The sequence below is a fragment of the Trachymyrmex septentrionalis genome, unplaced genomic scaffold (genome assembly GCF_001594115.1).
Source record: "Trachymyrmex septentrionalis isolate Tsep2-gDNA-1 unplaced genomic scaffold, Tsep1.0 scaffold29, whole genome shotgun sequence".
NCBI lineage: Eukaryota > Metazoa > Arthropoda > Insecta > Hymenoptera > Formicidae > Trachymyrmex > Trachymyrmex septentrionalis.
Window position 1 is genome coordinate 701303 of NW_017305451.1, and position 25137 is coordinate 726439.

Genomic DNA, 25137 nt, shown 5'->3' on the forward strand with positions numbered 1-25137 from the left:
GAGAGTCTGTGTTACTTTGTTTACAGTGATAATATAATTTTTTATACGAACTGTCCGTATAAACGCGATGAATATTATAGTCCTAACTCCACAATGAAGTTGTAAGCCTGCCCCCTTATCCTATATTCTTTTTTTCATTTTTCTTTGCGTTTCCATATTTACACGAATATCTTTCCACGCTAAGCATACCCAAGCGTTTCCCAATTTTTTGTATCATTTCATAAATAATCCGCGACCCGTACATAAAAAAAAATACCGATCGCCTGATCGCCCCCAATCCTTCCCTTCATCAACAAGTTCATTAATATTGAGACTATCGATTTCTAATTGAGTTTCAATATAAGTCAAGCCTCAGTTCTCAAGCGATCGTTCACGATGCAGTAAATTTTTTTCTCTACCGGCGTGGAACTGACTTGGAGATTCTATGTTAAATAAATCTTATTAACGGACACACACATTCATCACTTTAGGCACTACATCTAAGACTAATATATCACTCCCCCACCACGGATGCAATAAGAAAAACATATGTACATACTCCAAAACGATTAAAAGAACTAGATATCTATCTCTAATACGTGTTATTACACTAACGAAAGGTGTAAACGTTACAATTGCGCACGACTGCGCGAGTGGATAAATAATTATTTATTATTTTATTCTCGTTTCTAGAAGATCAGTGCCAATTATATAATTAATACATAAATCTGATTCGTATCACGGGAAAAATTTATCAGTCATCTAATTCTAACATGAAGCATTTTTAACATTTTTAAATCACAGAAAGTTAAATTTTTTTTACATTTTAAATGATATTCCGAAAACTGCTGAAAAGACAAAAGAAAACATCCGTGAAAGTTCAGGTGATATAGCTTAGACTTCGAAATTAGAAAAAAAAGAAACGGAATCGCGCATAACGTTATATCGCTCTATCGGTCATTATGAATTATTTTTACTGCAGCAACATACAATCTCCCTTCCGCGTATAATCAAATGTGTTAAGATTAGGATACTCCTACATACTTTATATCTCGCGGTATATATATGTATGTATATATATATATATATATATATATATATATACATACATATGTGTATATACATACATATATATATATGGTCGGGCATGCGAGCGAACCCGTTAAAAGTTAACTGCGACTACTATCAGCGTTATAATAAAATATCACAACTATATAGAACCATTGATACAGTTACGGTATCTTAACTTCCACACAGCGTTTTATAGCGTCTCTACTTCTTTTTACTTAGGTAGTTTATCAGGTGTGTACGTTTGTGTATGTGTTTGTGTGTGTGTGTGTGTGTGTTTGTGAGCATGTTTTTTCTTATTTACAACGTATATATGCATTAAAATGACCATGAGTGCATTAGCATGACTCGGAGCACGCATTGACCGACAAGCGACTCCGGAAACTCAGACAACATATTGATAAGATACAAGAAATCAGGTAGACCTAAGTGGTCCGTGCGCGTTTTGTACCCTTAAAATATGTCGATATGTCACCCGCCTAAAATGTCACCTACGTGTTCACCACCCTGTCCACGATCACGTATTTTCTTCCTTACACGTGAACACCTGCGAAAAATATTAATATAACTACAATCGTTCGAATGTCCATCCAATCCTCTCGGTACTATCCCTCGAAATCTCTTTGTCAGTCAAGACCTGCTCGTGAAAAAACGTGACTAAAATCATCATCGAGTAATACGCGCGAACTTATGTAAGGAGAGTGACGAGAAAGGATATGAGGATGAAACTTATCGCTATCGCATGGTATGACTACTTGTCTTACATGCGTACACATGTATGTGTACGCACGTCCGACGTTGAGAGATGAAACCTAAGGATATGACTTGTGTTCTTTTTTCTCACGACTCACGTGGAGGACGATTACGGTAGTATCTTTTTCCTTTTTTCCTTTTTTATAATGCGACGCGAGTATCTCTACTGTTATACGTGGAAGCATGTATGTATGTATTTATGTATGTATGTATTTATGTATGTATATGTACAATTGGGCGCGGACCGATCCGTTATACTGAAACCGAGAGGTGGATACCAATAGCAAACGGTTTTACGATGACTGCGATGATCACTGATACGTCATAGCGTGCTCAGTCTATGTCGAAGAAAAAGAAGAACGGACTTCCCTCTCTACTTATTCCTTTCTTTTTTTCCTCATTACAGTTAATTACCCAGTGTAAATACGATTATTCGTTAAACAGGCACATCGATTGGTTAAATATTTTTTTTTGTTTCCTCGTACAATGTGTACAAACGTATTGATTGCGTATAAGGGCAAAATCTTAAGATAAGGATAATAAATTGCGTAACTATAGAAACAAAGAAAAAGATGATAATTATAAAGAAGAAATAAAGAAATCTAGGGTTGCTTTTACCGAAGCAAGTTCGGCATCGTTAGATTACATCAATTCGTCTGATGCCTCTCGATATAAAGGCACTCGAGAGATTTGCGAGGCTATCATGGACCCGATAGCCGTAACGGCCCTGCTCTATAAGTTAAATATAGTTAAATTGCAGCTGTATATATCGTTTGTCGTTTACTTATTGTATCGCGTAAAGGGCTCTCTTCTCAATGATACCGGTAACATGTTTAAAACTTCGTTACACCTACACTACACTTGTATATCTTTATATATCTATATATTCTGTAATTTTCTCCTCTCTTTCTTTCTCTCGCTCTCTGTCTCTCTTCTCTCTCTTTCGTATACACTTTCGCTCTCTTTCATTCTCACTCTACGTGTAAAATATCTCTAATTAAACTTGGACGTGAATCACTCTAAACAACATACCGCAATGAATCCCATATACACGAATATTACCATTACAAACTTTCTATACATTTATATTAATAGAATTAGCGAAACAATGCCTATAAGCGTTATTCCATTAAATCACGAAATACATATATTAGCAGTTGCGCACAATACGCCTATACCTGAAGAACGACGTGCGTATACCATATCTATGATATCGCCTGAGAATGATAAATTAGAGTGAAATGAGAGTGAAAATCGGTGATGTAAGATGTTGACTGTAGTTCGGAAAATGCAACAAGGAAGAACATGATTGAACAAGAAAAACATAATTGCGAAAATCGTTTCATGAAAACTATTTATAAATAGAATTCTCCCCTCCCAATTATCATTACTATTATTATACTATTATTATAATATATACGCGGAAAAAGAAATATGCGTAATATGTGAATTTATGATATATCCGCGAGAAATTCTACCATAAAACCCATTATGATATTTTATTGCTGTTTGGCATACATTTCTTTCACAGAATGCTTTCCCTTTTCTCTTTTCCTCCTAGCCTTCAGGAAGAAATCACTATACTCTGTACTCTGAAAAGATAAACTATCACTTTCTCATTTCTTTTTCTTTTTTTTTTTCCACTAATTTGTGCAATGTACTTGGTTCATATATCTTCCTCTTGTCAAAATGCAAAACATGAATGGAAAAAGAAATATTCATAAAAGATCGTTAAACTTATATACAATTTATGACTTTTTCAAAATTGTGGTCACACATAATTTCGTATTTCAAACCACAAACTTAAGGCATGCTGCCTGCAATATGCTATTTACACAATTCGAAACAAAATATGTTAGACATAAGAACGATGTGATGATTAGCAATGAGAATGCTAATGGAGATGATAACGATCATGATGGAGATGAAAACAATAAGATGAATGTGAAGATAATATAAAGTAATAATCTAAGAATAATAAATAATGAGACTGTTCCAAAAAAGGCACGTCAAAGCTTTTGTCGATTCGGATGTCGTGCAATCACCTTAATAAATTGGTGACTCGATTCTAAATTTCTTGCTTATTTCTGACGAATATTCCTACACCTACGACAACCCGAATAATCCTACTCGAAGAAGTTCGGAATATGCGATATAACTAAATAATGTACGTGTGGACGTATCTGTATGCATGTACGTGTATATGTGTATGTGTAATGTATACTTGAATAACATTTGAATAATGTTACAAACTACAAAGAATAATGTGGCTACCTCATTAGTGTTGAGTGCCCGTTATAAATAAAATATCGTAAAAGATTATAGAGTGCTACATCCCTTAGCGATATTCTTAATGTAATCGAAAAATTCCACGAGCAAGAACAAAACGAACTACTACGACAATTGGAAAAAACCTAGTTCGCTAAAATAATTTTGTTAAGGAGCATTAAAAACAAGATACTCGCGCGCGATACGTCCTGCGATATATCATAAAGAAATGCAGACTCACTACGCAGTTAAATTAAATCGCTATTATAAATCGCATATGTTCGTTAATAACAGTTCCACGCGCATGTGGATCGGCACTGCCACTACGTGCATATCTTGTCTATCGTCGATATTAACGTTCCCGATCTGTTTAAGTCACACATCAGTTCCATATATTTATATGTGTGTGTGTGTGTGTGTGTGTATATGTACAATAGAGAAACTATACGTATGGGTCTTAAGCAGATTGGGACAATTCGATAGAAAATTTTGGTCTGTACAATGTCCTTATAAACTCTACCGTTCCCGTAATAAAACTTCGGTGTCTCTGGAAACTTACGAAATTTAATGTATGCCGCATACGTCGAGATATATGTCTCTTGGAATTAAAAAAAAAAAAGAAAGAAAGAAATGTGCCAGATGAGAGATTTTGTTGTTGAAAAGAGTACCGATCGTATAACTTTTCCCTAGGGCGGAAACGTGAAAAATTTCTTCATTAATGATAAAAATGTTTACTTTTTCATTTCTGCTTAAAGAAAAAAGTTAAATGATCGATTCGCATATAATTGCATATCAAAGCAAGGTTTTTTCCTCCGATTTTTTTCCTCTTATGAAATTGTTACGATAAGACGATGAAATTGTTTCGGACACATAAAGGACGTAACAAACATATACAAAGAGATCTAGTTATATTGACCGTGATCTCGTATCTCACTTCTTATGAGAGCGATCGGAAGGGAGTGGTCGCTGCTTATATATAGGACGGATTGTCAAAATTTTTGTCTTAATGTTTGAGCTTCTGCTCTTTGCTCTCTTCGGCCAACTTGCTCGATAATGTATTTGTGCTACTGATCGCAAATCGCAGCGGTTCGGAATTTCCCTACCCGCTCACTTACTGACCAGGTGCACAAAAACGGGGAAAATCAACACGACACTTTTCTTTCTTTGTGCCATTTGATATCGATTACATGTTCGCTGATTGGCACGAGCGGCTCGTAAGTTCCCAGAAAATCGTACAATTACTCGTTATTTGTTCGTACACAATTCTTATTCACGACTCGACGGTAATAATTTATTCGGTAAACCATAAACTGGAAGGTTGGTATTGGTGTTTGGCTGGCGAAAGCGGGGCCAATCCATAAACGGCTGTAGGCTGCATATGTGCAGGCAACGGATGTGCTGCGTGACTCGCCAGTAACGGTCTGGCCGAGCTGTGATGAGCTGGCGGTGGCAATGCTCGACTAGAATCATACAACGTTAATGGAGACGAGCTGTAAAAAACGGGATAACGCACATTAGAAAGTCTCCATTAAGCTCTAAAAAAAGAAAATTATAAGTTTTTCCCTTATAATATAAATAGTCAGAGCTAAAAGCAAATACTTATATAAAGGAAAATTCAGGAAAAGCAGAAAACAACTAACTTTTAAAAAATTCTACATTCTAAATTTTCATCGGCAGGATCTCAATGTTTGTCATCAAATAAAAAATTCACGACAAGATTCAAATAAATATTCTTTGCACTTATATGCAAATTCTATTTCCTTACAATTTATAGCACATTACGAACAATAACATAAAAGAAAATATTCTTTATTGTAAGCTTGAATAAACTAAAAAAATTTAGTGTATCTAACGTAACTTTCTGCTACACGAACAATCATAATTAAGGCTTAGTTTTAAAAATCGAACTATAGGATGCTATCGAGAAATATGGAAAATAATCATCGATTTCCTGCGAATCCGCGCTTCGACTTATTGCATGCCACAAAAACGTAACGTTTATGAAAGAAAAAACTTGCAATAGCAAGTCTACTTTTGGGTCACAAATCACATAAATTTACTGCTAGAAAAAACAAGAACAAAGATGTAAAGATGGGTAAACGCATGCGTGCATCAACTAGTTCTCTAGTTACCCACCCGGGTGTGAATCCTTGATACGTGGGTACTTGTTGTTGCTGGATAGCTGTAGCAGCCTGTGATGGTGCCGCGGTAACGTACACAGGAGGCGGCACCGCGTGGGCTCTCGAACGCACGTGAGCGTATTCCTGGTAGAGGGGCTGTCCCAAATGCTGGGCACTTCCTATCACAGGCCCTCCGGCGGGACTCCTACCACCGCCACTGCCGCCGGGACTTAAATGAGCCGGATGCCCGTGATGCCCGTGACTATGGGTATGACCCGGATGGGCTGCCGTACCTACTACCTGGCTCTGCCTACAAAATGCAAAACAAAATCCATCCTTTCGTTATACGGTCCACATGCACCGTTTACTCACGGCAGTATGTCTCTTTAAGGGTGAAATAGAAGATTTAACGGATGCGTTCTCAACTCTTAATATTCGCAAGCTTCTCTTCCGGTCTTCTCGACGTACGATCGAAAGAAGAAATAAACTAATTAATTTTAAGAAAACTTTGTTCTATGGTTTCTGATAAAGATTCACATGCCATTTACTTGCCTAAAATTGTGTTAACTGCTTGTCACGTTGGCTCGCTCGTTTCTTTTTTAAAAAAGTTCACATGCACGTAATGCGGCGATTATTTGATGAGAACATGCTCCGTCGCTATGTATCGTGTCGTTTAAAAATCGTTCTAGAGCTTATCTCATTATACATGCCTCTCATTATACATAACTCGCGTTAAAAACGCGGGCAATCATGACGAGAAAGATGATCCTCACCTATATTGATGCACAGGATTGGCCACCACCCACTTCTGATGGTCTCTCGAGTGAGCAGCCGGTGGTTGAACGTATTCATGCTTGTACTCAGCTCGCTTCCCAGGCCAGGACACTCGTTTGTCCGTGCCGGTCGTGTACACGATATGCTGCTCTTGGAGGTGAGGATGCGCACTACTCGTGGTCACATACTGTAAGAAGGGGTCATGCATGTCATAGATGTTATCCTAAAAACATTTACCAAACAAAATTACTAAAAAAATATTTAAAAAAAAAAGAAAAATGGCCGTTAGACGCGGCCTTCTTCCCCTTCTTCCTTCTCTCTAGTCGTTCACTTTGTCAGATATTCTATAGAATAATAAGTGAACAAAATAGTTGAGGGATTCCAAGAGAATTGCAAATAAAAATGTATGAAGAAATTAGAGATGATACTGGAAAATAGAAATCTTAGTTAACCTGATAGGTCGGTGGCTCTTTGCAAGCTGGCGCGTGACACGGATGTGGAGCAAGGTACTCAACACCGGGTTCCGGTTTCGTCGCGACGTTCACCATGTTACATTCAGACTGCACCTTCGCCAATAGCCGCTTCTTTTGTGACTGAGAAGAATAGCCTGAGCTACTGCAACAATGATAGCAAAAGTTAATTAAGTTTAGCAATATTATGCACATTTTAAGAATTATTTAAGAATAAAAAACTAATAAAAGTAACGAAATTTAATTTTAAAAATAATTGAAGAATTATTTTATTGATAAATTCCGCAGATGTCGGTATCATCAATGATCGAAGCTTCATCAGCTCACCTGCTGACGTGATGTTGTTGCTGCGGCTCGTGCTTAATTAACTGCGTGGTTTGCTGATGCTGCGGATGTTGCGGCAGATATAAATGAGCATGCGTGCGACTTGGGCTAGCTTCGCCGTCGCTATCACCAACAGTGACACAGCTAATGATATTCTTGCGATGCGTTCGATGTGATGACGAGCTGCTATGCGTTGTAACGTGCCCACCCGCATGTTGCTGACTGCTCGCGTGTGTTGACTGTTGCATCGGCTGTATTACGCGGGGCGTCGATTGAGTGCTGCAAAATGAAGAAGAAGAGACTTCTTTATTTAGAGTCATCGAGGCAGTCATCGTCGCGTACTTTAACCATTGGCAAGTTAATGCTGCATCCATGAAATATTGCATGCTAAAGATGATTTACAATGATATTATTTATTAAGTGTCGTAGCTTTGTGTTAGTCGACAGTTGTTTCACACCAAGCTCCGCAATCAGATCCCTAAATAGCCCGTATGTACTCCGTTATAAATCCAAACAATTTGTATTATTCGAAACAGTAATGGATTAAAATATTTATAGTTTATACTAAGGATATAATATAAATTATGATGACATTTATGAGAACATCTCTATAAGCTATAAAGACTAAGTTATTTTTCCAAGGTTTCCGAAGCATAGCGTTCATTAGATATTAAATGATTTTGAATGATTTACTAGCAGAGTATCGAAATGAAAAGTAGCAAATTAATCTTATCTCTTGTGACGCTTACAATCTGTTAACTATATATTCTTAACAAGATTTAATTAAGTATCATTAACACCGTCATATTACATTAATATACCTTCGTATGATTTCTTCACGGACAGGACGTCCGTCGCCCGACAGGCGAGTTGCCAAACTTTGACAGGCGCTGCACTGACGGTCTCCACAGCTGTCAATAATATCCATGCGTGATTGTACTACCAACTAATAACTAATAGATGTATAACGCGTGCTTAAATAAATTCTTTTACAAAAGGTAATGCTAAAAGATCTGTCAAAAAATCTATTAATATTTTAAACATATATATTCTTAATATTCCCTTGACTTGCCTATTGGGAAAAGTAATTTGTAAATTTGAATATAATTTCGATAAATGTAAATTTCGATACTATAGACACATGAAAAAAATACACTGATTACATTTTACATATATACGAATAAACATGATCATTATATGTATCTATAATATTATCTATAATATCAAAATCTGAACTCTACGAAATTGTACCAGTTTCAATCTCTACTGAAATTAAAGTCTAAAGAGTCTAAAAATTTGAAATAAAAAATATATCCCTAAACTACAAAATTTTATCACATTTGATACACTAATTTATAATATATATATATACTGGGAATGTAGCACTTGGTATAACACTCACCATTTTCCAGGTGCCTCGTCTTCACTATCACTGATCGTGATAACGGAAACGGCTGGTGAAGGCGTGTCATCAATCGTGATGGTTTGTTGCCGTACGGATGCGACTGGCTGATGTTCCACGTTATGACTACTACTGTGTTTGCTACTGTGATGATGAGACTGAACTGGCTGTTCCTGCCAATGACTGCTCGGTGAGTGTCGTCGCATACTACTCGGCGGTGTGCTCTCCTTTACCCGTTTCTTCACAGGACTGAGTTGTTGCGTCTCTTTCTTGTGTTCATGTCTATGCTGAGTCTGCTGAGGTACCGTCACATGATGCTGATGATGTTTGGTGACGGTGCGCTTGCCCCAGCTCTGTGACGGATGCTCGACAAGTGCACTAGCATTGTAAACTTCCGTGACAGGAAATACCGGCCGCTGATCCTTCCCCAAAACAAGGGAGATTAGTTAAAAACTGCGAATTTTCTAATTTTATAACGTGTAAAACATTACGAAGAATGTTTTACAGAAGATGAAGTGACAATTAAGATGATGTAAAATATCACAAAAGAAAAAAGAAAAGCAACATGCATATACTAATAAGCTTCAATTTTTCATTGAATATTACGGAGAGCAATTTATTAACAAGTACTACCTGTAGAATAGCAGAGCTATCGACGATTAGGGGCCTTCCCCAATCTCCAGTATCGCTGAGAAGTGGTTGTTGAATGTGCTGCGGTGGCAATTGCTGCCACGATGGTACGATCGCAGCCATCTGACGACTTCCACCAGGCCAAGATGTCTGCACAGCATTCTATGATGATCAAAAATGTATATAAAAACATAACAGACCATTATACGGTCATTTGGAGGTGAATATTATTTTACTTACGGTAAGCAACATTTGCCGACCAGTCTCGACCATAGACACGGGAACTGCAGCGTATTGTTGTTGAGCAGCTACAGCTGCCGCGGCCACGGCTTGCTGCGATATAATGGATGATTGTATCTGCAGAGGTGCTTGTTGCGCTTGTGGTGGCTATAAAATAAATTGTTATCAATGACTAATCGTTCCGATAATAAACTTATTGCTCATATAACTATGATAACTATTCTTACTTGAGCAACAACTACGTGCTTCGCAGGACTTGGCATAGTTTGGTAGCCATGTGGTGGACACAATATACCGGGTACCAGTTGATGTGGAAAATCGTGAACTCCACTTCGTCCGCTGTTGGATCCGCTAGACGAGCCACTATATTGTGTCGCTCGTCTACTGCTGTTACTATATATTTGGTACTGAATTTGGATTTGGAACAAAATATAAATTATGTAGAGCCCAACAGTTTTAAAAAAATGTTTTTACATAACTTAAAATACAAGAGGTGTAATACAAGAGTTATATAAACATACCAGATTGTCATATCCTGTTTGTGCGGTGCGGTGCTCTCTGACTAATCGCTGCACTTGATTAGACAATTGGTTGTTGAAGGTGAGAGTCACCGCACTGCCGTTAGTAGTCGGTACAAAATTGGCTACTAAAGACGTTGGTGGAGGTGGCTGAGGCGCCGGCGGAGCCTGATGATGCGCAGGACTCGCAGTAAAATCTCCCGCGCGCCTGCAAACCTCCATCATCTGGACGGAAGCTTTGACGTTGTTACAATGCGCGTAATCGACTAGATGTGCCAGAGTAACAAACGCATGATTCAGTGCCTCGCCGGGTGTTATACGGCGCTCCTTTAACACAAATAACACATTCGTATGAGAAAAACTCCGTATGTATACAAGAAAAAATTTCGTTTTTTAATAAATAAATTAAGAGCATCAATTAGATATTACTACCTGGTCCATTGTAAGCATCCTCTTCAAGAGATCAATGAACTCTCGCCTATCCGCTTTCTCTGGCAAGAGTTGACCGCCGTCTAAGTCAGTAGGTACATTAACCTGACCGATATCGTCAAGGCAATTAAAAATATATTTTCTCGCTTCCTTGGATTTGATACCAGTCTCTGCCTCGTGTTCTTCCGGTGTCTTTAATCGCCAAAATGGATATGTACCTAAAAATATGTGTGGAATTTATAAGAAAAGCTCTTGCTATTCGATGCTGTTATTTTGTATAAAGTTACATACTGTCCATGTCCCGGTAAAAGAATTTTGTTGTTTTGCTGGCGTTGTTTAGCATATGCTCCGTCGGTAGGCCCTGCGTTTGACTTATATATCGAATTTGATCATATTCGGAACTGCCTGGATATAAAGGCCATCCCAGAAATAATTCTGCAACCACACAACCGAGAGACCACATATCTATCGCTTCACAATACGGAAGTCCCAGTATGATCTCGGGTGCGCGATAGTATCGTGATTGCAGATAAGTGTTACAGACGGCTTTGGATACATGCGAGGCCGATCCGAAATCGATGACTTTCACTCGATAGGGCTGACGCATTGGATCCACCAGCATAATGTTCTCCGGTTTCAAATCGGCATGTATCAATCCTAATTGCTGCAAAGGTAAAGGCATTTACACATTAATTCTCAATGTCGATCCAAGTCAACCAAATGACGCACGCATGATTATGATGATCCTGTACCTTCAATTTCAATAGCGCGGTCAACACTTGTTGGAGAATGGGCCTAATGTATTTGAGAGGCAGGGGTGAAAATTTATTCTGCTTCAAGAAATCGTAGAGATTTTGCTCTAACATTTCAAATACCAAGCAGGTATGTGACTTGTGCTGAAAGCACTCGTAGGCGCGCACGAAATTGAACTCATCCGCATTTTCCTGACTAAGTCGAGACAGGATGGAGACCTGCAAAAACGTTTTTTTTTTTTTGTAAAACATAATAAGCTGCTCAATGTAATATAGGATATAATTCAGTTGACGTTTACAAATATACGTCTACACACTTGACGTTGTTGATTTTACTAATATTTACGCGGTGCGTACCTCAATCTGACCTTGGCGCGCATACGATGGATGGTTCTTAAGAATTTTGATGGCTACTATGTCGCTTGTCCCTTTTTTCCAACATTTTACAACCTACAACAAAAATCAATTGTCAATTTATATATAATCCATTCTCACAGGAGAAGGATGAACAATCAATAGTTTAAAATATAAAAAGTTAAAGTTAAAAAATTAAAGTCATATTACGCGTTCTGTTCTCACCTGTCCGAAAGTACCTCTGCCGAGAAACTCGAGGACCTCATACTGATGGGTCATGGAATAAAGAACTTCGTGCTGCACCAAATGATAATCCCCGTCGCCCTGGGGATTGCTGCTGCCGCCGCCGTTGGCCGCGTTGGCCACTTGTTTGCTATGCGCCGTCATGCTTGCCTGCTTGCTGTGCTGTTGCTGCTGTTGTTGCTGCAGCTGCTGTTGCTGTTGGGTATGATGCTGCGACACTACAGTACTACCCACCACATTCGCGTTGGCGGAATGGACTGCCAGGCCGTCACCATTACCTTCCCTCGACCAAGTTTTTCTCTATAGAAGTAATATATCTTATATAAAAATATATTTTTGGGTATTAAGAGATTGACCACCGAGTAGACTGCGGAAGAGCGGCGTCAAGTTGAGTAGTTGGGAAAGCGGTAAAATGAAAGCAATTACGCTGAAGGGCAATACGTCGATACTCTTACAGAAAACCAATTTAATAAATTACTTTAATAAATTACTAACACTTTAAGTATTAGAAGCACTATTGTTCAGTGCTTGTAATGTTCCAAATATGTAATTAACTACACTACCTTCCACTTTGTCAGATATTCAAGCAGCAATATGATAACCCAATATCTCGAGTTAAATAACTTTAATTTTTAACTTCCATGTGTGTCAAAATGTAAATCAAATCATTTTCGTCAGTTAAACTGTTTAGTTTCAAGTAAACAACGTTCGTTAACACACAACACAACGCGTATGTAACACTTACTAAATAATTTAATAAACTAAAAATTCAAATAAAATTTAATACATTTATTTTATCTTAAAAAATGATTAGGTACCTCATAGGAATTGTGAAAAAATATTTTTAAGAATTTTCATTTTAACCCAGAATGAATGTTTTTACAAAGTTTCATCAAAATCGGAAGACGTTTTCGGAACTTTATCCCAATTCTTAAATTGTTTAACTCCATTGTGTTAATTAAATTAACACAAGTAAAAGTATTAAGTAAAAGATCCGTAGAGATGGTCAAATAAAAAAATAAGTGAAATTTGTTTCAATTTATAGAAAAAAATTTGTTTTAATTTGTTTGAAATTCGTGTAAAAAAATTGTGAGAAAAATTTTCACCAGGGTAGAATTAAATTTCTGTAAGAGTACACAGCTCTCAACGGCATACAACTCGCACACTCCCCCAGAAAAGGCAAAGATGCGAGCTACTACCTGTGACAGACGGGCCCAAGAGCCGGAGATTTTCCTCGTCGACGTCGACGCAAGAGAAAACTTCGATCGCCACCGATTGCGTGATTCGCATTCGCGCGCCGTTGGAGATCAACGGACGCGTGTCTATAGAGCCAACGTTACGTATCGCGTACATTTCGTGCGTTCTATACGTGAGCAACGGGGCGCTGAATCAAACGTCTGCTCGTCTCCCCCGATAATCGACGAAACGATCGTTCTCCCCGGTGATGTCGCGCTTGGTCGCAGTTTCGTGAATCAGACGGAATTTCGCGGACGTCACGCGGAACAATATGTGCGCATCCCGCGATATCCGCGCGACGCCCGATATGAAATATGTAATGGGAACCTTGAGAGTACAATCGATAGTTAACTACGCCATACGGAAACGTTATCTACGCCGCCAACTACGCGCTCGTGACACCCCGCAACACCGATAGCTGTAACCGAAACACGATCGCTGCCGCTCTGTAATTATCATCGCCGGTGCGCGCGCTTCGGATGCACGTGCACGCGGCGTACGATCGTTAGTCGAGACCGGTCGAAGATCATTTCGGGATCCGAGAAGGTACGTGGAGAACGTTCGAGCGAGAAGAAAGAATTTTTTAAGGCTTTTCCTCGGGCGTCCGTCGACTATACACCCGCTTCCGGGTGGCAACGAACTCGTCTCCTGATTCGCCAGGGCACACGGATACATATTCTCTCTGATCTGCCGCGACGTTCTGAGCAAAGCCAGTCTCGCGTATCGGATGACAAATATTTCTTCTTTCCTAATCTCTTAAGGGCCAGAGTTTTATAACAAATTTATGTTACTTTTTTTTTAGGGAGTTTTTCGGAGTTTTCGCAGAATTGTAAAATTCGAATTTCCAAAAAATGATCTGATTATCGTGAGACACGGTTTTAAAAAATTCTTGATATCTCTGAGTTTTGAATGTAACCTGAAAATATTAAATTTCAAAGTAAATAATAATAATCTTCGTGAAAGAGGATCCAGTGTCATAGGAGACTCATAATCAAAGTTTGAAAGTGAATCTGAAAATCAGTACTAACATTGCTTGCATAGCGCTGATGAGCTTCAAATAAAGCAAAACTGGAAAGTTGACGTTACACTTAGCAATTAGAAACTTCTCAAAACCGAATTTTATGATAATCCAATTATTTATTAAAAATTCTATCCATGCAATATTGAAACTACCATTTTGAATTTTTGACAATTCAGATTCAAATAAAGCTAAATTATCCAGTAGGGCAAGTTTCGTAAAAATCGAGAGCGAGCAGTTTATAAAATAAAAGGGGATCTCAAATAAGGTCCATAAAGGATTAATAAATAAACGAAAGATCCTTTTTATTCCATCAAATAGAGAAAGAATATCGGGAGCACATTTGCGAAACCAGAAGTGACATGCTATAATTAGTCATTCAAGGAAAGATGAAAAGAGAAAGGAATCTATCTCTGATGGGAAGAAGAAGAATATCATCTTGGCTAAAAACCTTCGCCAATTTTAATGAAAGCACCTGATCAGTTCAAAGTTGCTACGTCCAAGATTTCAATCATCTTGACAATCGCAACCTTCGCTAAAAGATGGGCACATCGAGAAGAAAAATAAATAAAGCGACATTACAGAGTCAGCAGGTAGGTGCCCATGTTTTAGTCGAGGATTTTCGAATCGATCGGCGAGTTGTACGCGAGATAATTATATATATATATAAAGCACCACGAATATCGAGCTCGTTTGTAGTGGTATTCATAAAGTTAGTTTCCTGGTAATAGACGTCAGTTTCCCACGACGTTGCGCCGTACGGTCGCAAATCGGAGAATTAACGAGCGTCAAGGAAATTGTGATACCTCCTCTTTCATTAGAAGCTCGTTACCTCTTGGACGTACGTGGCGTTTTGCCGTAAATGCTAAATCAAACACGCGATGAGAATGCGCAAAGATCAATCGAGGACCGCTTGCCGATCATTTCGGAATACTACGGGACATTGGCGTGCATGCCAAACAGATTCCGTTGCTGTTGCTGGCTACTGCGTGCTATTTAAATAGTCAGGAACTTCAGATTAGCCGGATGATTTATGTCCGTTTTCACCGATGTAGATTAACGTTCATCTCCGTCCAACCTCGCCTTCTTCTAGCGCTAAGAATTAGAAAAAGATGGAGAATAAATTGAGCCGAGATTCAAGTTAATCTACATTGGCGGAAACGAGTATTGTGAACCACCCTCGGCAATCCGAAGTTCTCGACGCACGCAAGTCTTAGGTCCATTTCTACCTATGTAGATTAACCCTTCGGAGTTGATGTGGGTCTATTGGGAACCCACTCAGTTATATTATCCCTTTGGGGCTGACAGTGGGTCTAGTGGAGCTACTACGCCAGTCATCGTTAAATGTTTAAATAATAAATATTCTGATGAAGTAAAAATAATTCATCTTTCTCTGTGAAATAATGTTAAAATAAATATATTATGTTTGAGTTTACTTTATCAGTCCTTTTTCTTTATGTAAATGCAATAACTGTAAATTTGAGTTACTCTTGTTAAAATAAATTTACCATACATTCTTTCAGGAGTTGTATCACTTTCATTTTGGTTCCTTGAAATTAATCAGTGCTACTCGTTCGACATATTTTAAACGATGAGAAAAATGTCGAAATATTGCGAAGCGCGAGTTTAACTTGCTCTTCGCTTTTTTCCCTAATTCTTAAAATTAGGTAAAAAAAAAAAAAAAAAGAAACAAAAAGTAAGTTGAATTGAGTTTAAAATTAATCTCTATGGTAGAAATGTACATATTAGTGTTGCAACAGAAACGGCGAGAATCGCGCGACGTGACAAAGCGCAACGACGTCACGAGACATTTCGTATACCTAATCGTACATACGGCGGAACGAGAATGTTTAGGAGACACTCGTATCGCAAGCGCAATGAATCAGCGAAAACATCGTGACACGCAGCTTCGAATCGTGCAATATCACCGAATCGACATCGAGTCGCAACTGCGACGCGAAACTTAGCTGGAACAAATAAGAACGACAAAGCACGAGAGAGAGAGAGAGAGGGAGAGAGAGAGAGAGAGAGGAAACGTACCGGAGGATGATGTGTCGTGTCAGACGAGGAGATTAGTGCGATTCTTAAGCGTTAGTTAAGCTTTAGTGCCACGCACATCGGAAACGGATTTCACGTCAAAAGCTTTGCGAGGTCTCGGAGAGTTGGGACTGGCCTCGTCGCCGATTAATCGCGGGGCGATTCTATTGAACGGAATTCTCGTGACAGGGGACTGTTGTGCGTGCGAGAGGCAGCCGAGAGATCGGTACGTAAAATAAGCAACGGATAAGCAGTGAAACGACGACACGCGAACGGCGAAACGGACGGTGCAGCATCTTCTCGCTGTACACAATCTGCAGATCGAGCCTTTCCCTTTCGCCGCGGCTTGCAGCAAGAGGCATCACAGTTGCGAAGCGAGAAGTATCACGACTTCGTTGCCAAAGCCGCGTTCTCGGCTGAAACGATCTAGCTCTCGGTCTGAGGCCGTATGCCAATAAGCGGTAAGCGGTCATTAAGTTTTATTCGCCGGAGAGCGCGCTAAAGACGGCGACGCGTGCAAGAACGGACGGCGGATGGAAAGTTTTCTCCCTCTGCCTGCCCTCCATTAAGGGGAATACAGAAAACTATAACGACGAGACATTACCGTAGTTATTCCCGTTCTCGTAATGACACACGTGTACGTGTGCATAACGGCCGATCCGAGAGAATACGAAGAATACGCAAACGGCGAAACGGCAACGAAGCTGCCGCGAAACTCGAAACCCCGGCAAACAAACGACATTGAGACATTGCGAATTGTTTGCTCATTGTGCGGATTACGCGCCGTACTGAGGAAAAAAAAAAAAAAAAAAAGAAAGGACGACATACGAAAACTGCGCGTTTGCAGACGATAAGTGCGAGAAATATGGACAAACGGATATATAATGCGTAGATTCGAGACATCGCCTCGTATCAATTTAAAATACTCACATATATTTCATGAATATTTAAGAAAACATAAAAATTATGTCGTATACCAATATTTATTAGGTATAAAATAATAATGTGGTGCCAGAAACCGATTACAAAAGCCTGTGCGGTAGTCAAAAATATTAATGACGAATACTATTGGAAAAAGAGAGAGAGAGAGAGAGAGAGAGAGAGAGAGAGAGAGAGAGAGAGAGAGAGAGAGAGAGAAAAGGAGACTCATTTCCGTTTTTAGTCGGTGTAGATTAATCTCGATGTAATTTACTTTATATCTTTTTGTAGTTCTAAAACGGGATTAAGAAAAAGAGTAAATTAAACGGAACGTTAAAATTGATAATCTACGTTGGTAAAAATAGACATCGATCATGCTAACGTCATTAAAAAGATCAAACAACAAAAGTACAATATAATTGCAGACAAAGGGTTAAAAGTATAGCGGACAAGACGCAAGAAGTCGACAGGCCAGATTTAGCGCGTCGGATACGCACAGTATAGACATGCGGGGTGGTGGAGGGGACGGATTGTCCATCGAACAATTAGAAGCGCGGCGACAAAAGAAACGTAGGAAGTGGCGTGAACCAACCTTCTGGCCACAGCGCTGGTACGTGTCTAAGAGCTTGATCGTCGAGGCTCGTACCAGGGTCTGCTGGTTCGGGCTACTCTTCTGCAGCGCATTATTGTTGTGCAGCGAGCTAAATGCGGTATTAGCACCGTTCACGGAGTACCGTTGTTGCAGACCGGTATTGTCCAATTGGTAGTCGCTGGTCGATTGGACCAATGCGTGCTGGATCACCGGCTGGCTCACGTTGTAATCTAACTTGCGCTTCTTGCTGGGGTGGTGAACGGTGTTGTTACTGCTGCTGCTGCTGCTGCTGCTGCTGCTGCTGCCGTTGACGCTACTCGTCTGCTGTGTTTGGATGAACATGTCACACATTCCCTGCAATCGGAAAGTAACGACCTCATTAGGTGTTAAACGTCGGCGGTCCATTAATTTCTTCACGACGTTGAATGTTTATTCAATATTATAATCGATATCTTATTATCGATATCGGTTCCTCGGATAGAGATTTTTTTTTTAATTAATACGAATAAGGAAGAGAAGTGTCGAATACAGTCGAGGCCGAATCTTTGTGCCTAATAATATTTCTGTATAAATTTGAAATAAAAAAGGAAAAAAAATTCTACTTTCGATCGAAACGAATCATCGGCACTTGACGATATTCATATGCAAATGTTTATATGCCAATGAAAAAATTTTCAATTCTAAACTACATGCGGTTTGTCGGACTTGAAACGGTAATGATAAACTGAAGCTGGAAATAACATCACAAATTACATTGATCTTTAATTTAATAATAAGATTAATAAACATTTGAAAACACCGCAAAGCATTTATTGTAAAAAATATCACCTCAACTGAAATTTGAACCAGGATCTACTTCATTCTATGCAAGCGTCTAATTAATTCAACTACCGAGGAGATATGTATAGAGAATTTGCTGCCAGTGACCAAAAGAGAACGTCATTTTTCAAGAAGCGTGTATAAACAATTATATAAGTGAAATTTCAACTAACAAGAATAAATCAAAGGAAAGAAGGAATTCTATTTTCGGTTAAACGGTTGACCGAAAATTTGCAGTTGACTACAAATAGGATTCCTTCTCTCCTATTTATTCTCATCGGCGTCTAATTTTACTTACAAATTTTAAATATACCTTTTAATGAAATAAATTAAACGCGCGCCGATTGCTGTTGGACTTGAAATTCAATCATAAACACCGAAGCTGAAATAATATAGACTGAAATAATAGATTTAATTGTTAAAAGAATAGTAGTAGCTTTTGAACATCTTGCCGTATCGCAGAAAATTAAAACGACACCAATACGTTAAATATTCAAGCAGTGACACTGTTTCTTCGAACATTTGAAAGACACCTCGACGCAAAAGTATGTGCCACTGTGGCGGAAAAAAAGACCGCGGAGGAACACAAAAAGTAAAGCCAACGATCATGAATATTTGAAAGCCTTCTTCGTCGACGTGTGTCCACGTCGTCAGTTTGAGTCAGTGATTCTCAAAGAGCCAGATATCATATTTCTACGTGCATTCTGCGAACAAGCAGAGAGGGGCCGCTTCCCGGTTTTTTTCCAATAAGTACGACTGTTTGTTTGCGAAGAGCAAACAATTTCCACGAGGCTTACCGGTTAACCGTCTCCGACGAGTTTATCGCCGTCATAGCTGAGAATTCTCGCCGCTCGTTTCCAAGCTATTAGCCGCTCTTATCATGCGGATACATTAACATTTTATGTTTTTCTCGAAATAACCTATCAGTTTCGGGACTCTATTTTAAGAACTTCTTAGCTCTTCAACCTATCGCGGGCAACCGTAAATCTTGATCACGAGTGTGAATACGCCCTGCTACGTTTTTACATTGAAAATTATTACTTTGTATGCGAAAACGATGTGTTCGTATCATGCAAGATGACATACGCAACGAATGAGTGCTCCACCCGAAAACGTTATCGCTTGGCAGCACTTGCTTCTCGACATTATAATCAGTTTAACGTCAAATAAAAAAATTCAGATTGATAATTGAAGGATCGGATGCACGCACAGTTTCTGTAAAAGATGATTTAAATCGAAACTTTATACTTTTTGTATAAAACTTTTGTATAAAAATTTGTATAAATATGTTGTATATATATATATAAAACAGTTTAACGATACATAATTTTATAATTTGAATAAAATTTTTTGCATCTGAAATATTTTATTTCAAATATGTTTTCGTTATTGAAAAAAAAAATTTCATTTAGATTCTAAATCACTGCCAAACTTTTTGTACGTATTACTACTTTCACAGTGTATACAGAAAAATTCGTAATATTTCCGTAATTTTTTCATTTTGACAAAAAATGTATACGCAATACGTCCTTAATGTCGCAAAGGTTCTCCTTAATTGCAGCGGCGTGCGGTACCATTTTCTCATTTGATATCAACACAGCGTAATTCTATTCTGATCGCACTCAGATACGTAGTATTGCACAATACGTTTGTGACTCATAGTCGGAGTTGCCGCCCGAATAATACCGGGCGTACAAAAACAACCGATCGATCGCAATCCCGCAGTGTCTGGGAAACAACGCGATTTCAATTCTACCCTCTCGGGTTCTCCCTCCCTTCTTCAACTTATCTATGATACCAGTACACGTCTCGTTCTCCCTCTTTCTCTCTCTCTTTCTCTCCCTCCCTCCCTCTCTCTCTCTCTACTGTTCCCGCCGTCATTTACCCGCGCGATGTGCTCTAATTATAGTGCTGACTGTCAGAAATGCTGGTCGGCATTATGAACGATCTACGGTACCACGAGGTACAGTTACGTTTAAGTTAACCGGCTCGACACCCGTCGGTTCCTAACAAAGTGGTGCAAACAAGTAGTACGATCATGCAGAAGGTCGCATGGCGAACTGTAAAAAAATAGCATTTTGGTGCAGGGTTGCGAAAAGACGTATTCCTCGCGTTTTCCAATTTTAACATCGGAGTATGCATTAATATTGAACATTGAGTATTAAAGCATTAATTGAGAAGATTAACAACTATATTATATTCTCGATGTCCGAGTTGGAACTTAATAATTACGTACTAATCACGTATGTGTTTTTAGAGAAACTCTCAAGTACAGAACAAACGTGGACTTTTATAAAATGATAAACAAGGCGAGTCACACGTAAGCCCGGTTTATTACTTTTTTCCATATGTCACGCAGTGTGGTACACACGGAAAGACGTACGTGCTCTCTCTCTCTCTCCAATCTTAATTAAGGTACATTAGTATTAAAACATTAGTTAAAGAAATTAATAGCACGTTACGTTAAACACTCGTTCGTTAAAACTTTGTTTAATACGCACTAATCATTGATTTATTTGTTTCTTTTTTTTTTTACAAAGACTTAACTTTTAAGTACAGAACAGATAGACTTTTGGAAAATAACAGGCAAGGCTTACGCATAATATACATATAATTGTATATGTATATATATGTGTATATATATATATATATATATATATATATATATATATATATTACTGTATGTGTAACCCGTATATTTTGCAACACACGACAACGGCAATGTGAAGCGTAGGAAACGTGTAGACGCAAATGGAGATCGCGGTAATCCGTTTCAGCGAAATAATAAGCAGCCCGTAACTCCGTGGAATAACTCGTCGGAAATGTGTTCGGGGTAATTCATCAGACCGCGTCACGGTGACTCAGCCCCGAGTAAAAGTAACGAAACTTTGCGTCACCCTGTAGCGGCCCCCGCGTCACCCGCATATACATACATGTGGCCGCATGTTCGTGTACGAACGACTACGTAGGTATGCATCACGCGCCGCGCTTATATTCCGCGCGATGAGTCAAGCCGATCGATTGATGAACAGGGAAATCCGAGCTTGCTCGCCGAATGGCGAAAACTTTCCTGGCAAAATTGCGAGGTAGCCAAGTAAACGGCGAAATCCAAGTGACCGCGGTCGTGTCCACGCTATCTCGACGGACTCGCGACATCGTATACAAGGTGACGCAAAAGCTGAGCGATGCGACCAGCTTCTGGTCGTCTTTTTAGGAAAGTACTATTTCCGATTATCTTCTTCTTTCTCTCTCAAATTTACACAGAAAAGTTACACATTTAAAACTAATATATTCTATTCGAATCACAACTACTGTTTCCTATATAAATATAAGCGCAACAACATAAAATCTTTCTTAAACAATTTGATAATCTGAAATTTCAGCAATTATATTCTTGTATCACACACAATGTTGTAAACAATCTAAAAAGCACAATATTTTCTTTCGAAATTGAAAAAAATCAAATGATGAAGATGAAATGGTTATTTTCACTTTATACCTTTATGTGTACGTCACACATACGTTAAAAGAGTTCTTCTAATAATACGAACAGTTTTATTAGACATAATTAAGTTATTTGAAATACATTATAGCGTCAGAACAAAAATTATTCTTATTTTAACAATATAATAACTCTTTTTCATACTACAGCAGGATTTGTAAACCCATTCTAGGAATTTCTAGCAAATATTTTTTCATACGTGATTATACATATGACGGTTATATCTCTTTTAGAGGCCCCGAAATGTTTCAAAAACTATTCCAAGAGCTTGGAAACCTCTACGAGGCTCACCAACTCAATTTGCATACATCTCCTTATATAGGACTTCTGGGCGTTTTCCTTTTACGAGTAGCGTGTCCATCTCGTGGTTAGATCACATACGAAATGGACACGCTTGTTTTTAATAAGACAATTTAATAATATAAAAACAGCTCTTGTTCTAAGAGTGGAGTATAATCAAACAAAAATTATTTTATTTTATTCTATGAAGAAATTGTAATTCCGATTTCAAAATGTTATTTCCTGTCTAATTGTTTTTATTCCTCTCTTAAATCATGAAAATTATTATCACATATAACAAGAATACATTTTTCTTAATTTAATCAGATAAAATTTCTTTATACGAGCAAGTTATCGTATTGATTTAATCTTATTTCAAGATTTATATTTCGAAAGTAAAGATATTCTCGAAACAAGAATATTCTTTTTTTCTGTGTATGTTATGTTTTCGTTACTTATTTTTTACACACAATTCTTGTTTTTTTATTTTTATTTTTGTTAATTTTGTTTCTTTTTTTTTTGTACTATTTATTTTATGTATTGGGTTCTTAATTCTCTCCTTATTTTGTTGGTTAACTACTTTTATTGCTTTTAACGCTTGAGAGAATCCGATTCCGAAGCGTTTAATAAGTAACGATCTCTATTATATGCCAAATCATTTTAAAACTAATAAAAAAAAACGGAGGCAACTGCAGAAACGATTTTAATTTTTCATAACGAATAACTCGAATTTATTCACTGTCTCAAATTTCCAAGCAATAAATTTTATCTTTAAATCAAATAAAATTTGTCTTATAAGCCGATTATTATTTTGTAAGGACTCATACGTGTTATTTTCTGCAGGATTTTTAAAACATCCAATAGATAGATAGGTTCAGCCGCTTGCGTTTTATGGCGAATCAACGTACACAAACAAGGGACACAAATAAAACTTTAATCTCTCGCTGGGCACATGATGACAGATTTACAATGTCCGAGGTAATATTTTTCAAAAATCGTTACGGGAGCAATATTTAGCAATACCGAATGCGCCATCGCGTGGCGTGGCGTGGCTTCGGATTCCCGGCAGTGCACTCCGATGAATATCGCAAAAAGAGACACTGTGGAAGGGAAGACTGAAAGAGCACCTAAGTTTATCTTTAGAAAAACACCCGCGGTGTCGCTAGGAAAAACCGCCGCCTACGATATATGATAAAAAGGTTATCCATTTTTAAGGGTGGCACTTTTCTAGGTTGCTACCACGTGAATGCGTAGGGAGGAGCTTAATATAGGACGCCGCAAAATCAACACACCTCATACGATATTCGTGACGCGCGCGTATGTGTGTACACGTATAACCTACGTTTATTTACGTATTTCAGCCACCGAGAAGCACGTGGAATTCCTTTGACATTCGCGAAAGCACGTAAGAGAAAAAAATGTTTATTCGCACGTACTTCTCGCTCATTCGTAAAAAAAAAAAAAAGAAAAAGTCACCACTTCCTCCTTGGTCATATTAAGAAGATTGTATCTTTCGTAACATCTGGCACACGGAAAGAACGGTTTTGGTAAAGTACGGAAACAATTTAGCTAGATACAGAAACTAAAAATAATTTTGTTAAACCACGTCAAAATTACGTAGCGCGGAACACTTAAGCGTTGATGACAATGCTGCAAAAAGTTTTAACATTCCACCAACCAGCTTAAGCATATCTTATATAATTGTTTTGATGGTTTTAACAAAATTATATTTTCAGATCTCTATCTAGTTAAAATGTTCAGATACTTCCACAAACGTGTTCTTTACGTGCAACGATCTTAGAATGGAAAGATTTTACTGAAATATTTACAAATCTAGAGGAAAACATGTAGACCTGAAAATAATGTTATTGGATCGTCAAAGATAATCGTGTAGAGCGCTTAGAAATCCTGCAAACAGTTTTAACACTCTAGCAATCGGATTGTGGGCATCCTACACAATTATTTTGACGGTTCTAACAATATTAGTTTCAGATCTATATCTAGATGTATTTTTAGACATTTCAAAACCTTCTTTCTGCGCTGCGATGATATTTACGTGAAGAGACGGAAGAGACGGAACCACGTCTCTTTTTACGCTGACCGCGAAGAAGTAAACGTAAAGATTCAGCGGTCATGCACCGGTGACCGGTCATTCACTGATGCATCCATCCCGCGTACACTGATAGCGCATAATCAATATGTATGTACCACGGCACATCTGCGAGAAGTCGCTTTTAAAAGTGACCGAGCGGAGCGTGTATCGAAGCGAGAACGTATCGCGGAAATATCGATATTCGCGTTGAGTATCATCGGCGCTGCAACGCAACGTAACGTAACGTAACGTAAAACGCGACGCGACGCAATGCGACGCGATATGTATATCGTTCGAAATTCGAACTAAAAAAAATTCGA

The 25137-nt window shown here is 38.4% G+C and overlaps 1 protein-coding gene across 8 annotated transcripts in view; it reads right to left on the reverse strand.

Moving 5' to 3' along the window:
- Positions 1-3441: 3441 nt before the first annotated feature.
- Positions 3442-25137, reverse strand: part of LOC108749459 (homeodomain-interacting protein kinase 2) — a 35435-nt gene continuing 13739 nt past the window's right edge. Inside the window, exons 2-18 of one of the 8 annotated variants that reach the window (XM_018488197.1) lie at positions 18126-18479; positions 12307-12624; positions 12085-12177; positions 11728-11946; positions 11267-11639; positions 10979-11193; positions 10550-10873; positions 10256-10435; positions 10029-10175; positions 9792-9950; positions 9159-9580; positions 8578-8667; positions 7760-8035; positions 7415-7577; positions 6962-7149; positions 6205-6498; positions 3442-5558 (exon numbers count right to left, since the gene is read on the reverse strand). In XM_018488197.1, coding sequence (XP_018343699.1) covers positions 5360-5558; positions 6205-6498; positions 6962-7149; positions 7415-7577; positions 7760-8035; positions 8578-8667; positions 9159-9580; positions 9792-9950; positions 10029-10175; positions 10256-10435; positions 10550-10873; positions 10979-11193; positions 11267-11639; positions 11728-11946; positions 12085-12177; positions 12307-12624; positions 18126-18476 — 4011 coding nt within the window. In that variant the 5' untranslated portion in view covers positions 18477-18479 and the 3' untranslated portion in view covers positions 3442-5359. Of the gene's footprint in view, positions 5559-6204; positions 6499-6961; positions 7150-7414; positions 7578-7759; positions 8036-8577; positions 8668-9158; positions 9581-9791; positions 9951-10028; positions 10176-10255; positions 10436-10549; positions 10874-10975; positions 11194-11266; positions 11640-11727; positions 11947-12084; positions 12178-12306; positions 12625-18125; positions 18480-25137 lie in introns of those variants that run through there. The other 7 variants (XM_018488199.1, XM_018488198.1, XM_018488200.1 and 4 more) reach the window with 7 other exon arrangements.